This window comes from Haliaeetus leucocephalus, unplaced genomic scaffold, assembly GCF_000737465.1.
Source record: "Haliaeetus leucocephalus isolate CR32 unplaced genomic scaffold, Haliaeetus_leucocephalus-4.0 Scaffold173, whole genome shotgun sequence".
Classification (NCBI taxonomy): Eukaryota; Metazoa; Chordata; class Aves; order Accipitriformes; family Accipitridae; genus Haliaeetus; species Haliaeetus leucocephalus.
This window is the reverse complement of record NW_010972609.1, coordinates 2431199-2447991: the sequence shown is the minus strand read 5'-3', so window position 1 is coordinate 2447991 and position 16793 is coordinate 2431199. Positions and strand designations below refer to the sequence as shown.

At 41.5% G+C, this 16793-nt stretch overlaps 1 protein-coding gene across 4 annotated transcripts in view; it reads right to left on the bottom strand.

The window, feature by feature from the left end:
• Positions 1–16793, bottom strand: part of NAV2 (neuron navigator 2) — a 416926-nt gene that overhangs the window by 42884 nt on the left and 357249 nt on the right. For all 4 annotated transcript variants that reach the window (XM_010563702.1, XM_010563699.1, XM_010563700.1 and 1 more), the window contains 3 exons: positions 10605–10743; positions 5080–5371; positions 3453–4155 (listed from right to left, as the gene is read on the bottom strand). In XM_010563702.1, coding sequence (XP_010562004.1) covers positions 3453–4155; positions 5080–5371; positions 10605–10743 — 1134 coding nt within the window. The remainder of the gene's footprint in view (positions 1–3452; positions 4156–5079; positions 5372–10604; positions 10744–16793) is intronic.

Here is a 16793-nt window from a genome sequence, read left to right as displayed (position 1 = left end):
CTCATTTCAGGAGCCAAGCTGGCCGGAAACTATTTTTTTTTGTGTACGATGAGATTTTTACCTGCTTCGGTACCCAGAACTGGCTCAGTAAAAGACTAGCTGAGTGCCAGAACTAGTGCAAGGGAGGGGATACAAAAGCGTGGCTGGAGGAGGACGACTGCAGCACCTCTAGTTTGCATCGTTGCTGCCTGTGACGCAACTTCACTTCCCTCATTAACAGTCAATGGGAAAGTTCTCAGAAGTGCAAAAGTGTCTTAGAAGTAAACGTGCTTAAGACTAGCTTATCAATCATTGTAAAAATGATCCTCAAAGTTATGAAGGAAGCGTATCTTTTGACTCTAGCTTCGAACATCCACCCCAAAATGTTGCTTCTGTTTCGGCCACTTAGCTCCTGCAACTGCCTTTGGAACCTTAGTTTTCCTCCCACCTATCTATATGGATTTGCTTTTTTCTTATCAAGTGTGGAATGTTGGGGATGAAATCTTTCAAAGTGGTTATCTATCGGACTGTAGTCCTCAGAATAGAGGACTACAGCACTTCTATACATGAGCTCCCAAAGACTTACGGGTGGGTATACGCCGAGCAGAACTTTCTCTGCTTTTGAGTATGCCCGGGTTGTTTGTACAGCACATGCACACTAAATCACTTTGGCCAACGCTTCCCAGAAACCCAGGCTGTGTAATAGAGCTGGGCACCCAAGAGGACACGTGCAGTAAGCCCAGTCATGCCCAGAAGCACTGTACTGTACTTACTGCACGGGTGCTACCTGCAGCTCCAGCGTACCTGCGCAAGACGCCCAGAACGCATCTCAACTTGGATGGCTGCTGTTGCATACTTGCCACAAAGCACCTGGACAACACTGCTGGATCAGGCTAAGATGCCCACCTACATCCATCTCATAATCCATCACTGCTCTGTGATCCTCTCGGCACCTGATGTAGACAGACATTCGCAAACCAGCACGGATCTGGCAAACTTGGTTCACCTGGACACCACATTACACCTCACTGATTAGGAGACCCTGACTTAGATGAGTCAGTCTGAATGATAAAACCCATTCCTTCAGGGATTTAGAGACTATTTAGAGTTAATGTTATTAAAGTGAGTATGAAGAAAAATGTCAAATCATACTGCAATGATATACGGCCTTCAGCAGCAGTACCAGCTCAGGGTATTCCTGCTACTACGCCATCGCATACCACCTCTTCAGTTGTACTGGGGGAACCGTACTCTTGGATGTAGGACCCTAGAGCTTAAAAAAACCCCAACCACCCACACAACAGTTTCACAAGCTGTTTTTAAGCTACATAGTCTTCCCCAAACAGCACCCTAATACAACTGAGAGGATGCTGCACTGTGGCACGAACAGAACCGTGTTGCTGCCAAAGGCAGTGTCTGGTTGAACCCCAACCTCCTAACAAATGCGTTCAGACGAGGATGTGGTCTGAGGAGCATTCCTTTCAGTCCAGAGAAAATCCAACCCAGCAAGACAGTCGCATCAATACAGAGATTAACTCTGGAAGGACATACCCTACAAGGAAGGACATCTCTTTACTCCTATCTACCATTATTGACAAAAGATTGACATATCCGAGCTGGTTCTTGGGTCACGCAGGTCTCCCATCAACAGAGAAGCAGTGTCTTATATACTGCTAAACATGAAGGGCCAATTTAATGATAAAATATATCAAGATAAACGATGGTTTCACTTAAGGGACATGCCAGATACGTAATACCGGAGCTAAAGGGAATACTGAGAAAACAGAGACAGGGATGGCCCTCATAGCAGAATTATAGAATTTCACTGTTTATGACAGCATAGAAGTTATGTATACTCACAGACTTACAGGTAGATCTATATCATTACAAAGGTATGGATTCTAATTTATCGCATAATATTAAAAATTTACAGGGCCAAGAGAAAATATGCGAAAAAAATGTGCTACTCGTCTCAACTGACTATGAAAATTAAGCTCAAAATCTTCTTTATTGTCATTCTAGAAACCAGTAATAAGCAGATGAGGCCCAATTCAACTCTGATGCATTTCAATACAAGACAATTTAAACAGTCTGGTGAAAATTCAAGACTGGAATTAGAAATCAAATGAGGGAATAGTGAAATTGAGCCTCAGTGTCTTCTCTTTGAAGTTTCATGTATTTCTAATGTAGTATTTCAATTACATAGCTAGTGATGTGGCTTTCCAGTAATCAAAAAAAAATTTCTGATCAAATTTCAAGATTAATGTGCCTGAGGCTTGCAACACCAAAAATCTGCATTTCTCATGGGGTACACTTCAGAAATGAAAGGTCTGTTGGAGCTTTTCTTTTTGAGCAGCCATTGATGAAAATGAAATGTTCTAAAGGACATGGCTTATCTAATGAAAACCAGGAATAAAAGGAAGTGTCTTGAATTATCCTCACATAGGCTCTTCAAATCAAACCACCCATCTAAAAAGAAACAGTTTACAACTCTTTACAAGTGTTAGCCTAAACTGCCATCACAGCCATTATGCTTGCGCTGGTGCTTCAGATGGAATGTGGCTTTCTCACATCACTGGAAGCAGGATGATGTAGCATAACTGTATGGGTATTATGGGCGTCAAGACAAAATGAAATGCAAAACACTGCAACTTGAAAGAGACAAGCTACTCAATGTCAAATTAAACTGAAAAATAATATTAACGGAACCTTTCACCAATAATCAAGGCTTTGATGCATGCTGCATCAACAAATTAATTCCTGACCAACTCAACGTTAATGTTAAAATAACGTGTGGGGTAGTTGTGGAGAAATAGAAGACAAATAAGATTTTTGTTTAAAAAAATATTATTAAAATAAAGAAAATTCAACCCAGCTTAGACAGTAACTTCACTTTGGGTTCTTCTACACAGGCGAATAACCTGACGCTGAGTCTCGCAACACACTGGCCTCATCGACACAACTGAAAGATTGGTTCCAGTTAGGCATGTGAATCTAGGCACGGCAGGCCAAATTATGCCGTTGTCATCATGAAAATCTGAAGTAACTCTCTTGTTGTCAATTTATAATTTGATCCACCATTGGAGTATTTCCAGGTTTGTGACATATACATTGGTGCGAGAACTCTTCGGTAACCTTCAGGTAAGAAAACGCTTAGTCCTGCGATAGCTGCACAGATAAAGTTTTCAGGTATCATTTTTTGTAACAGAGACTCGTATCACAATTGCCAAACTTTCTGCCAGACAGGTTGTTTTTTTTTTTTCCCAAATGTTAAATTTTTGCTGCTGTCATGTGATTTACTGAGTATTTACAACACTGGCCAACCAATGTGAAATTAAACGTAGATACAAAGACCTTGATGTAGGACACTAAATAGTAAGTGCTCCATAAAACGCAGCCAGGCCTGGCTCGAAGAGTCCTGATCATTCAGCTCCGACTAACATCATTGCACAATCAACGAATTTATTGCCTACCTGCGCAAAGTGGGAGAGGCCACATCGGGGTACTTGGCTCCTTGCTGGTGAGTACTCTGAGCTCCGCTAGAAGCAGTCTGTGATGCAGGGTTCACTTTAACAGAATTACATGAGGCCACGCTTTCGTTGTCAGACGAAATCCCTTTCTCTTTATCAGTCTGATTGACTAATCCTGGCAGAGAGTTTCCAAGGATTACCTTGGCAGGCTCTCTCATTTTAGGGACAGGCAACCCAGCTGACTTGCTGCTTATGTTGGAGTCTATGCTACTTGTGCTAGATCTATTCCCAGCTCCACTTCTGCTACTGGATTTACTGGGCCGGGGTAAACTACGATACTGAAGATTAGTTCGGGCACTAAGCGCTAAGTAGCCATCATCCTGGTTCTGTGAGCCATCGACACTAGTCTTCCGGCCAGTGGTCCTACCCATGAGTCCAGATGACTTTGGGATTTTTCCCAGGGTAGCCGATCTACTGGTGATAGTTGCCCCACTGGCAGTGATTATAGTCATGCCTACGGCTGACCCGCTCTGTTTCTTAAATCCAAATGTATTAGCATTAGCAGCAGTTGTTCTAGAGTTACTTGTGGGAAGCTTTTTGGATTCATCACCACTGCTGCGTCCTGCATCTGATGGGGAACGTTTAACATGTCCAGCTTTAGGAGATAGTCTACCCTTTTCTGATACCTTGGCGTCATCAGTTTTCCCTACAAAAATAGAAAAAGAATTCTAATATTTAATGACTTGAAAACATCGAGCAAATGATGAAACTCAAAGCAGCATGAAAAGCAAAAGCGTGTTAGCCACCAGAGTGTGGTTAAAAGTTATGATCTAGTCTGCACTGCACTTACATGCCACTCGAGTGAGTTACACATGCAGACTTGCCAGAGAAAAGTATGCGGTGTGTTTGCCCTCAAGAATGCGAGAAGCAGACCAGTCTTATGTAATAGTGACAGATAAGAGAAAAAACGTTTCCCTCTGTAGCTACCACAGATTGGTCCCTTTTTATCATTAGACAGAAGTAGTGTTAGGCCGTTAGTATAATTTTCCTAAAAGGCATTGTTCAAGAAATTATCTCACTTCAACTTTTTCATGTACAATTGCGTACACGACCAAATAAAAGGAAAGGTATTAACTTATATTACTTGATTATGCAAATTCAATCATTTTCATTCACACATCTGCAAGTGCTAAAATCACTAATACATTTATAAGAAAATCCAGAACTAAATAGCGTTTAGTATAAATTAACATGCTGGTTTAGTATGGGGGGGGGGAGGGGGGAATTCTCCTCAACCACACATACTGTATGTTCTTAAAGTTAACTGCGACTTCAAAAGCTGAAATTACATTATTTGTTCTTCATACGGCAATACTGTGCCCAGTAAATAGCTTGGCTTAAGTCTAGAGTTGTCATGAAAACAACTTTTGCAGTGTACTAATCCAAAACAGGCATTTTCAAATGAACAGAAAGAGAAATGTGGACACACGAGATACTGCATAGGTCAAAACAATACCTAAAAATAAAGACAGGATTACCTGAAGTTCAGGTTCTGCCTCTGGAAAGTATTTAAACTGTTTTCATACCGAACACGCTTTCTGGCTTGTTTATATCTTACACCTTTTCTCACCTGTTCCAGGTGTCTTTAATGTGCCTGAGGTGGTTGAAGGTTTAGTCCTTGGTGTGGTAATGCCAACCTGAGCCGACATGCCCCGTCGCCAGGAGCCCGTCTGTGAAATAACAGTGTTCTTCCTACCAGAAGTGCTTTTATCAGATTCATCTGACACATCAGAGGGATTCCGCCTCCATTTAGATCCCGGCTCCATTTTTATGCCGCTATCAGATCCTCCGTCTGATTTCTTGACTTCATCACCGGACCATAAGGAATTCCGTTCAACCTGGGAATGCTTTTCTGCATCAGTCTAGGACAGATAAGGAATTGCAATACAACCTTCAGAGCAAGCCTTTCTTTTAAGAAGCTTCATAAATGAGAACCATCAAACTGATTAGCCAACTCAGCAGTCATCTCTAAGTACCGACAAACCTAACATGCCTTTGATAAAGGAATGTCATAGCAAGAAATGAACCCCAGCAATGACATATTTTTTTAATACGCTAAGGAAAAAATACACGAAACCTAAGAGCCATGCCCCTTAGAATAAATAAATTTAAAAAAACAACGAAAAAACCCTCACTTGATTTATAAAGGACACATTCAGCTCCATGACATTTATAATCCTCCATCTCGAATTTCTGACAAACCCTTTTACTGCAATGCCAAAAAAACGTTTCAAACCTGTGCCGCCAGCTTTCCTTTGTTCCTGCTGCTTTCCTATCTCTTGTCTGGCAATCTGATCTCCAGAGCATGAGGAGGCAGCTTTTTGAACAGATCTGAAGCCGTGGAATGCTGTTCATTCTAATCTAACATAGTAGAAGGACACCCAAGAACTGATGAAAAATGAATCCCCAACAACTTTCTAAAAATACTCAAGACTGACTTAAATACATAACTTACCTTAGCTTTTAATTTATATTCAACCTATACAAACTGGTTTTTTTCCCTATTCTTTGCACAGACTGATTGTGCTACCAGTCTTTTATGGAGAATTTTGCAAAGCTCAAATTCAAATATAAAATCTTCTCATTAGCAAGCCTTTGCCAAATTCTCAGAAATGCTTAAATTACATCCATTACCCTATATATATATATATATATATATATATATAATATATTCCCCATACATTAGCTAATGATTACCCTTGCAGAATTCTACTTCTCCTGTCAAATGCTTTCATTTGGGCAAATTTTGTAACACCACAACCGACTATTTTGTGATCAGGCACAAATGACGAATATCCACACATTTGGCCCTGATCTGGATAAAAAAAGTCACAGATGAAGCGTTCTCCAACCATCACAGTACCACGAAATTCAACATTTGATCACGAAGGTCCCAGGTAAGAGTTGGTGAATTCTGGTAAGGTGTTGAGTGCCATTTCTTCCCTGCAGCCTCAGCAGAAGAGGAATGTGCTCAGCACTGTGCAGTAGTCAAATGGTAATCTCACTTAAAAGGAAATTATTTTACATACCCCAAAGCATTAGAAAGCCCACAACCTTTTACTCTCTTTGGGTAATCAGAAAAGCACAGCACAGGAAAGGACGCATGATCATTTACCACGCTTCCAGCAAAATGCTATATTTTATTTTTAAGTTCCTAAAGTATGTTTCAAGTTTATGACTTTTCCTACCAGATCACACCATTAATATTAAAGAATATAGGGAAGTTGTGATTTAATTTCCTCTGCTTTTTATGGTAATTACTTTTTTTTTTTTTTTTAGAGCCTGAAAAACTAGTCTAAGCGATCAGTATGTGAAAGCTGACACCACACATCACAATGGTCTTTCTTCAGGCATGTGAAATAGTTAGGGCCTGGGTTATTTGTCTGCATATTGAGCCATCAGACTAACAAGCATTCACTGAATTATGGATTTAGATATTATATTCTTGTACTTTTCTCGTGCTACGCAAATGCCGGTTCCCTGCCTTTCCATTCGAAGAGAGCAACTCAGCATAGGCTTGAATGCAACACTGTTTTCTAGCTTCCTTCTTTTCATATGGCTGCAAGCTTTGGGGGTGGTTACCTTTCTATTTATGACCATTGCTTGGTGTGCAATAAATTCACCATGTGACTGCTTCTATGTCCCGTGTTTCTCTAAAATCATCGTTTCATGCAAACGTCTCCTCCGTTTACAGATCTTGGAAGAGAGCACAGGCAAGAAGTAACAAATAATTGACCAACAAAACCACCTCAACATCATCGCTCACATGCTCTCATTAGTATCTTGCTTCAAGTACCTTGTCTGGAATTGTGTATTTACACCGTTAACGTTCCAGAGCAAGAAATACAGCTAGTGGCTAGTAAAGGGCTTATTCTACTTCTGGCTGACTACGAAATATGGCTGTACCTTGTAGTTCCCCTCCTTTACATCTCTCAAAATAGTACATTCTCAACAGAGAGAACAGCATTACAAGAAGTCCTCTTATCTTTGCTCTCTTCCATTTCATTCCACTACCACGCTCACAGCCAAAGTTTTTCCGTAGCCTTTGAAATGCTGCACATCCACCCTTGAAGCCCTCTGGCCAGAGAGATGTTTCTGTTTAACGGTAAACACTGAGAACAGCACGAGAAACATGACTAAGGAATCAAAACCAAAACACGGTGAAACCTGGCTTCGGGATTGCAGCTGAAACTCCACCTGCCTGAAAGGCCTGGAGTGGGTGAAAGTGGAAATACTGTTTGCTGGAGGTCACGGCAAGACATAACGAGCATGAGCTGGGAGCAAAGCCTGCCGCCCGACTGAGCTGGGAGTAGCGGTAACCGCCAGGATTTCTCAACTTATTCCTAGTTTTGTAAATCTATTTACGAAGGTGTGAACAGACCAAAGCTATCTTTGCTCCAGCGAAACCGAGAAGTTGTCTTGATCCAACAGCTTAAAGATGCTGCTGTTTTCTATTTAAAGGAATCGTTTTCTTTCCATCTTCTGATCTTTTTAGCGTTACATGAGCAAGTTCATTAGTTGATCTCTTCCTTTCCTCCGTCTTATTTCAGTTAAATAAGTTATTTTCAAATGCCCACCAGATCTTAATCTCTCCTTAAAATACGTGTATGATGTGACTGTAAAGGCATACTATATGCAGTGCCGTGTAAAATGTAACTTATCTAAGTCTGTGCAATATAAGGGAAAAATATTAGGGGCCCAAAAGTTGTATAGCTACATGAAGTGGTTTGGTACTTGGCATAACCAGAGCAAGACACGGGAACATGGTAAGGCAAGTTCTGGTTCCAATCACTAGCTTGTTCAGATCCAACTTGCGAACATCTTCATAGCGTTGTTACAAAAAGGGGCTACAACTACGAATGTCTGTGAAGATGGAGTTAATATCATCTTTAAGTCCTACTTCTCAAAGACAGAGAAACTACGGCTTCTGGAGTATGGGGTACTCAGCAGCTGAAAATCAGTTTCTTAGCAGAGACTTTTTTCCTACTGCAACCACATCTTCTTCCTTTGCAGAGACGATTCCGCATAAGCTACTGATTTTATCGGCAGACGCTGACATGTTAGGGCTGTCTCCCTTTGATGTTGCTGTATTATTCGTCTCGACTCCCAGTTGCACATGTACTAGCTTCAAGCTCCCTCTTTAATTACCTGAAATCCAGCTTCTGTACCATCTCGAAAAGATGTGGCAGAATCGCAGCAGCTTAAGAGTTAAGTGCCTGCTATTTCGGAGAACCAAAGCAGGGGACCCTGAGAAGTCCATATCCCTCTGCAGATGTTTGCCAGTCCTTTGTGGCTCACCGCACCCAGGGGAACGCAAACCTGGGCACAGGCCATCATACAGTACTCCAGGTAAGACAGAAAAGGGATATATGCAGCATTCACTGTGTCATGAGCTCTGGGCAGCAAATAACCAACCCTGCAAGCTACGCCTGGTTCCATCACTCTGAGTTATTTCCCCTCCCTTGGTTGACAAGATTAGGATATTCTGTTCAAATGAAAACAAAGTATTTTAGGGACAATAATTTGCAGGTAATAGTAATACCCAGAATAAATATTCTCAGCCATGAAAACTGAGGAGAGAAGCAGGTCACGGACGCACATCAAAAAACTGCAAACACAACTTGTACGTCTTGGCTCCCAGCTTCCTTTGCTAACAACTACGCTCCACTGCCTGTACAAGAGTCAGCTGCTTTTCTTCTGGTGTATCTCTGCTCTCTCTTGGATGCTGTAATAGTTGTGGAGGGGGAAGAGGAGTTCGTCAACACAGATTTTGATCTCTCAGAGGTGCTTCCAAGAACCTGATTCCATCGGAAGATAGAAGTCAAATGAGTTTCTATTTTTTTTCCCTTAGGTTAACGTTTAGTCACGTCTCCCTTTTCCTTCCTTTTTTTCCAACAGTATTACAACGCTGAGACAGTAACAATTGTCAAAAAATACTTCCAGTTGTCTGTGTTGCTCTCTCTGTTACCTACTGAAAAACACACTTGATAGATCTTAACTCCTCTCAACTTGTATGGGACTTGTATTAGCAGTTTCAAGCACACATGCAGTCGCTGATACACAACCAGAGGCTAACTGGAAATCTTTAATGTAGGCTCAAATATGCACTTCGTGGCAAGGGAACAAAGACTAATATATGCTTGCACCACAGTCTTGCAGGCAGAGTAACACTTCACAGCAACCACAAGTCTAGATTAAAACTGATATTTAAAACCAGATTGAGGGTCCAGTCATGAAAAGGACTGGAGAAGAATAAAGAGGAAAGAAACAGAGGAGAAGGTCGTACCTACATCCCTCTCCTCTACCTGCTGCAATGCCAAGTCACTGCATCCCGGTTGCTTTGACACCCAACACCCGAGTCCCTTGAGCAGGCGGGTGTACAAAAAGCAAAGCTGGACTTCTTAGTCCGGCACTTTTCCAGACAAAATTCTATACAACCGGGGAAAAAAGCAGTTCATATTACTGCAAACCTCTGTATTATGCAGTCTAACTGATGAATGAAAAACTGTTGGATACCTTCACTTGTTTTACCCTCTTTGGATGTGTGGTGTCTGAGCACAAAATGTACGCTTATGCTGCCGATGGATGTAAAATTTATCCTCCCATGAAATGCTGCCAAAAATAGAAAGCCTGCAGTAACACGCAGCCCCGGAAGTTTAAAATAATCTATTTCATTTGCCTAGCACGCTTACATTTCCGATGGAAGTGTAAATAATCTTCAAACTTTCATGTTGACTTAATTAAATTCTATTATTTAAGAAAAACCATAATACTTTTTCTAGAGCTAAAAAAAAAATATAAAATATCCCACCCACCGATGCATGTTTTCTGTACAGCAGCGCGGCTAGGAAGGCAGAAGCCATTTGTTGCCACACCACCGCAGCAGAGATGCCACGGATTCCACGCATAGAGGAAATATTCCTAATTGCCATATACAATAAGGCGGTTACTACTGCTCGACATTGCCTTTTCAGTGATACTGTCCGTAACGAAGGCTCTCTGTGCGTTCAAGTTCATCCAACTTAAAACAATTATACCTGTTGCACAGAGAAAATAATAAATATTAATGTTGCTTGTCTAAGGCAGAAATCTTACCTGTGCGTCTAAGTTTTTGCGGGAGGAGGCAGGTGTGTTGGCATAGGAGCTGATAGAGGAGCTAGTGTTAATGTCATCGGTACTGAGATTATCTATGGTGTCACTGATCCCACTGCTGACAGAGCTGCTGTCATCCCAGCTGGAGAAAAAGCACAACAAAGGTAGAAAACAAGGGTCAAAAGACAGAACATCATTCAAAAGGAAAAGTATTATTTCTACATGCCTTGTCCTACTTGCGGTTGCCAAATGAAAACGGTCTGCTCGTTTCCCTAAGTTATCTTCTTCGCACTTCAAGTCTAAATTCATACAGCTCATCCACTATACGGTTGCCACAAAGCCTAACGTATACCATCATTAAGCCAATAGCACCAATGATGCAACTCTTCCTGACTCAACCGAAAGTCTGTACGAGCAGACAAACTTTCAAGTGACCCTTGAAATCTATCCCTGCAGTCCCAGAGCCCGGGAAGGTGGTGGTGCATCTCCAGGTAGGCATGGCACTGACTCACTAAGCCGTAACGCAGAGATGGAGCTTCAACGCAAGGAAAAAATTCACCCTGAAGCAATCTTGTGTACCTGGTTGTTACATAGACCTGGGCAACGACCTGGATCTACCATCGACAGCATCGCCGGTCTCAGAAATTTCTAGTAATTGAAAGTTTAGTTGTTCAGATGGTACATAACCCTCCTGAGCTCTACCACACATCCTTTTCAAGGAGGTATGTTAACAGCTTGCTGTTCAGGACTACCTTCTTCCAGCATGAGAGAGCTTCAACGTTTTCTAGTAAATGAGAAACGCGTAACTGGAGGTTTAGGACACAGAAAGCACCAACAAAAAAAGGTCCACGCCTGAAGCGATTTGAGTGTTAGAACAGACAGAATCAAAACGATCCAAAAGTCAAGCCAGATGCTCCACTCCTAAAATGCCTGTAAAAATAAGCTGCTTAAGGAAGAGATTTATAAACTGGTTTACAAGGGCTCCATCTCCAAGAACAATAAAGCTGGGATTGAAACACTGTCCTCTAAGTAGCTCTGTGAAGACATTTCAGTCCACTGATGGATAACTGCTGCTGGAAACGCATAAATACATATTTCACAGACCATTTGCGAAAGCTAATGGTGAGAGCTTATCTCCTGGCAGTTCTCTAGCTATTTACGACCAGAGCCTCAGATTTTGGGAGCTCCAGAGTCTCTTCCCTATTGCATTTCTGTTTGCTTTACAAACTTGTAACAATGAGATTGCAGGGAGTTTTTTGATCAGAGAGTGAAAGCCATTCACAAATTGATATACCGCACGTTTGATATGTGCATTTAAAATGGAACTGCGTGTTGTGTAATTGAACTATGTAAAGAAAGGCAATTTATGTCCGGTTTCTTGAATTTTATTCATAGCTTCACCACTGATTTACTATATAGCCTCACCGTATAACCTTCGGCAACTTTGAAATGAAAAGCATTTCTTTTTTTCTCGCTTAGCGCTACAAAACAGCTACCCGTATGGGCTTTAATGATGCTTTCATCATTTTTCATTGCTTTTTGCTTACTTGGGAGTATTTTGTTCACCTGCATCTACCTAAGGCCTTCCAGGGAACTGAGCACAGCTTAATCAGCAGCACCATTTGCGGAACCGCAGGAGCAGTAGCGGCCACGGGGAAGCACTCCTCCGCGCGCCCGCAGAAAGGGTTATCGCTCGCAGCTGCTCTTTGCTACTGCTTTGTTCCCACTTACGGTCCTCATCAATCTGCCAGCACCGTCATTTGTGCCAATTCTCCCCGTATCGCTGTAGACGAGGCCAGCTAGGAAGCTCAGATCAACAGTTTCGGCACGCCGGATTAATTTTGCCTTCGGGAAATTTGGGAGCGCTCAGCCAGGCTGCTCTGCTGGCAGAGGACGAGGAGGGACATGGACAGACACCGGGACCAACCGCTGGCCCCTGCTGCAGTCTGCGATTCAGGGAGCCTTGAGGTGGCCCTTCGTCTGGTGTCCTCTTTTTGTCCTCCAAAACACACTCCTGCCAGTTCTGATTGACTTCCAGGAGCGTCCCAGTTACAGGCAGGGCCCTGGCTTTGCAGAAGGATTTTCCAAACACTGTTTGGTAAATTCACAGACACTCCAGCTCTCCTGATATAGCTATAGTCCACAGGGGTGGTGATGCTACAATTTAAAGGAAAGATGTAATTTTTTTTTTTCCTAGATTTGCCTTCACCTGGATATTTTTAAAGAGGAATCCGCTGTAATACAAAACAGAAGTACATGTTAAAATGAAACTCCCTACACAATGCGAGACCCACTGAGTCTGAGCAAGCCAGCCAGCCAGATTCGACACAACAGTTTTCTTTGCTATTTTCCAAAGTCTTCCTCAGCATAACTGAATGAAAGATGTGCTGACCATACAAAGAAATCCATGGGATATAATGGGGGGGGGGGCGATTTTCCCCCCCCCCCCCCCCCCCCCCAGTGCCTAGTATGGAGAAATTGAGAACTTGGAAAAGAACTGAAAGACTTCTCTGAAGCCCCTTTTTTTTAGAGTAGGCAGTTAAATATTATAATGCGAAATATTGAAAGTTATATTACTTCTAAATTTCAGGTTTTAAAAACAGGCCCTATAACTGATATTTACTTCTATTTCAAAACGTGTAACAGAAATCTGTTACAATTCCTAGATTTTATAAGTCTATAAATAAGGTTACAAAACAGTTGTTAAAATAACTGCATAAAAGAATACTCTCCTGATTTTCCAAAGTTCTGTGTAGCAACTAACATCTTTTCTATTTCTGAACCTATAATAAAATCCCACTAAAAATAATATCAGCAATGCCAATGTTGTCCATGTTTAACAGTTTAATTTCCTTCTTATGGAGATATGGCAATGCCCACCCCCCCAGTGCAATAATGTTCTTCTGTGTGACCCGGTTCCATCTGTAATGTACAGAAACATTACCTTTCCAACCATTAGCCATTCTTAAACTATCACAGGCCCCAGTTCATCAGCATGTAAAGAATGCATCTAATGTTAATCATAAGTAGTTTTACTGGCATCAGCCAGTCCTGTTGACTTCAGTTGGGCAATCTAAGGCATTATGGAAACATTTGAGTGCCCTTCTGAACTGGGACACGTGCCTGAGGACAAAGGTAGAAACATGCACCTGAATACATTGATGGTTGTGGCTTCCCCTTAAATATATCCCCGCCTTTTAGTCTTTTACGTTCTGATGGAAAGTATGGACAACACAAACTCTGTATTTTCAGGTTTACTAATCTGTTACTCAATTAAAACAGATTAGCTATTTTGAGGTCCAAAGATAGAGGTCTAGCATTTTGGCTGCCAGAAGGTAAGCAACACAGCTCTTGTGGGCGCGCTGATGACACCAAGCCGCGATACCGATGCGCACGGCTGTTCTGACAAGGTAAGGTGCTCTGTCAGCTAAAACTAGACATCTCAGGTTTAGCTTTATTTAGAAAAACCACTTCAGTAGCAGGGTGGGAGTGGTCAGTCTCTAGCTAGAAGAACAATAGGATGTAAGAGAACAAGAAAACACAACATTTTAAGAAATTGAAAATAATTTTGAAAACCTACATAAACCATTATTGACACTGTCGTTTGGAGTAATGCTAGGGACAGTTTTAGTGAAAGCGAGATGCCTGTAGAATTCACTGAAGTCTGTAACTTAGATGCCAGTGCAAGCAATTTTAAAAGCATACAACATAGTCTGCTAAAAAAGTAATGCAATTAAAGCACATATACTGTTTACCCTGCTGTCAATGATGCATTACACTAAAAGCTCTTCCCCCCAAGAAGCCCACGACACCGTATTTGGTGTAATATCCAACAATATAGGACACGCCACTCCGTGTCCGTATCTGCACGTGGGTGAAGATTGCAGCTTCTCGAGAGGACAGCATCTGTTAACAAATTGAGGTATCTTTATTTCACATTGCTCTTGAAACAACCCCAAGCCCTCCACATAAGTTAGTTCACTTTTACCTTGATCCAATGCCTCGATGGTTCAAGTCAAAAGCAAGGAAGCAGAATGGGGAATCTAACAGCCCTAATTACACTGTTCTTGGCTCCCAGAGCCAAGATAACATCTTTGTAATTTAGCTGGTGCAATTAATAATTTCTGATGTCAGCAAAAGTCTACTCAACCATAACCTGAAGCTGAAATGTTTGGGCTTTCCTTTCTCTATTTGATCAATCACCTGAAACTTTACTTTGATTACTGAAAATTACAAAAAAAAATGTTAAAAGTGTATTCTATATGAAAACCACCCACTTAAAAACCATCACCGCCATCACTTAAAAACTCCCACAAAGGTGCCTCCTGCTCTCTATGAAACCGAGCACCCGAAGCACCCTCCTCTCCCTCCCCACCTCAGCCTGCTCGCCCTAATGCGACTAACAACGTTGCTACTCTAGATTGCCCACATACAGCACCAGGTCAACTCCTCAAAGCTGCTTTTTGAAACAGGTTTGCAAAGCGGTTAGGCTCAGACTTGTATTTTTCCACAGTCTATCAGCACTTTGCCATCTTGCATAATCATCATCAACGGAATTGGCTCTTCTTTGTCAACTTGGACAGCACAGCACACGAAACCATCCTGCAAACCCCAGGACAGCCCCCCTCGCTGCAGAAATCTTCCCCCTTTTCAAGTCCAAAGCAAAGGAGTCATTAAACCACTACTAAATAAAGCTATTGTTAAAGGCGGAAAATGCACCCTTCTCTACGGATGGGTGTGGATTTTAACTTTGCTGGATCTTCAGTCAAAACCAAAATTACAATGAGCTGCTGAAAAATACATTTGTCCAAGACAGGACCTTGGGGCTCTACAATAGTTCAAGTGGAAACATGGTAATTATCCTCTTCTACCTAAAAATTTAACTATTTATGAGTTGATAGGAGAACAAATAAAACCCAACAACAGAAAAAAAAAGGTCAAGGTGTAAAGCGATTGAAACTTCTCAGCATCTTCAAAGAATTAAATAGAAAAAATAAAAAAGCCAGAAAAAAGTAAATGTGCTATAAAGCGAGATACGAAATACTGCGATTTCCACTGTTTTCTTCTGGGATTTCCTACAATACTGACATCACTGTGTCAGAAATCCAAAAACCATATACAGACCCTTGCATGGTTTCCCTTTCAAATTGTTACGAAAGGTGACAAATAACTGTTCGCAAAAGAATGGATGGAAATCTACTTCAAGAGAAGTGAATTTAATTAATATGTTTTACGTGGTTATTCATCATCCCCCCTCTCCATGTCTTCAGTTACTCTCTTCTTATTAGATCTCATTACAGATATTTCAAAATAAACCACTTTGTTTCTAACCAAAAGGTGGAGCCCAGGGACAGGACCGTTACCTTGAAACACTTTGTAAAGCCAGACCATGAAAAAGTGAAAAGTAAACCAGGCAAAATGAATACAGACCATTTCCAGCTGTTCTTTCTGGAGCAGAATCTAATCCTTTTAATGACATTTTTCTGGTGCAGAGTTAAACTGCTGTAAGTGTGCTGTGAGCTATTCAGACCGTTTTCATGTTCAGTGACTGTTCGGTTTACCGCCAACAAGCTGAAACGCAGTTCTCTGTCAAACTCTGTTTAGAATTCATCCAAGATAAGGTTTCAGGATTTACATTTAAAATACGTATTTGTAAAAGAGAATAACTCACAGAAGAAAAGTATCAACTAGTGTTGAAAAACGGTGGGTAAGGAAAGATTTGTAGAAGCTAAGAAACTGCACATGCTCTTCTCATTTAATCTTTTTATATCAGTGCTAATAACCTTATAAAAATAACACTGGATTTTATTTTGTCCCTTAAAATTTGACCAGGAATTTGACCAAGCCATTGTCAAACTTGAAGTGAACACAGCTGAACACACACACGTAGGAGCTGCTAAACCCAGCTAATCTCAGGCAGTTTACCCTTTGAAACACTCTAAAGCTTCATGAACGCAATCGGACTTTCTACAAAACTCATCGTCTCCTGCTCTAAAGAAGAAATTCCAATGGCACCTTCTCCACCTGCACACGTTTTGCTCAGAGACCCTACAGTCCTTCGCTGTCTGGAGTCACTAAATGCAGCAGCCGGCACAACTCTATTCAGTTGCAAAAAGGTTGACTGGTGGAACTCGTTTTTTTGGCCATTGTTCACGACAATGGTTCCTCTGGCATTGCACAGCCTCGGGGGGG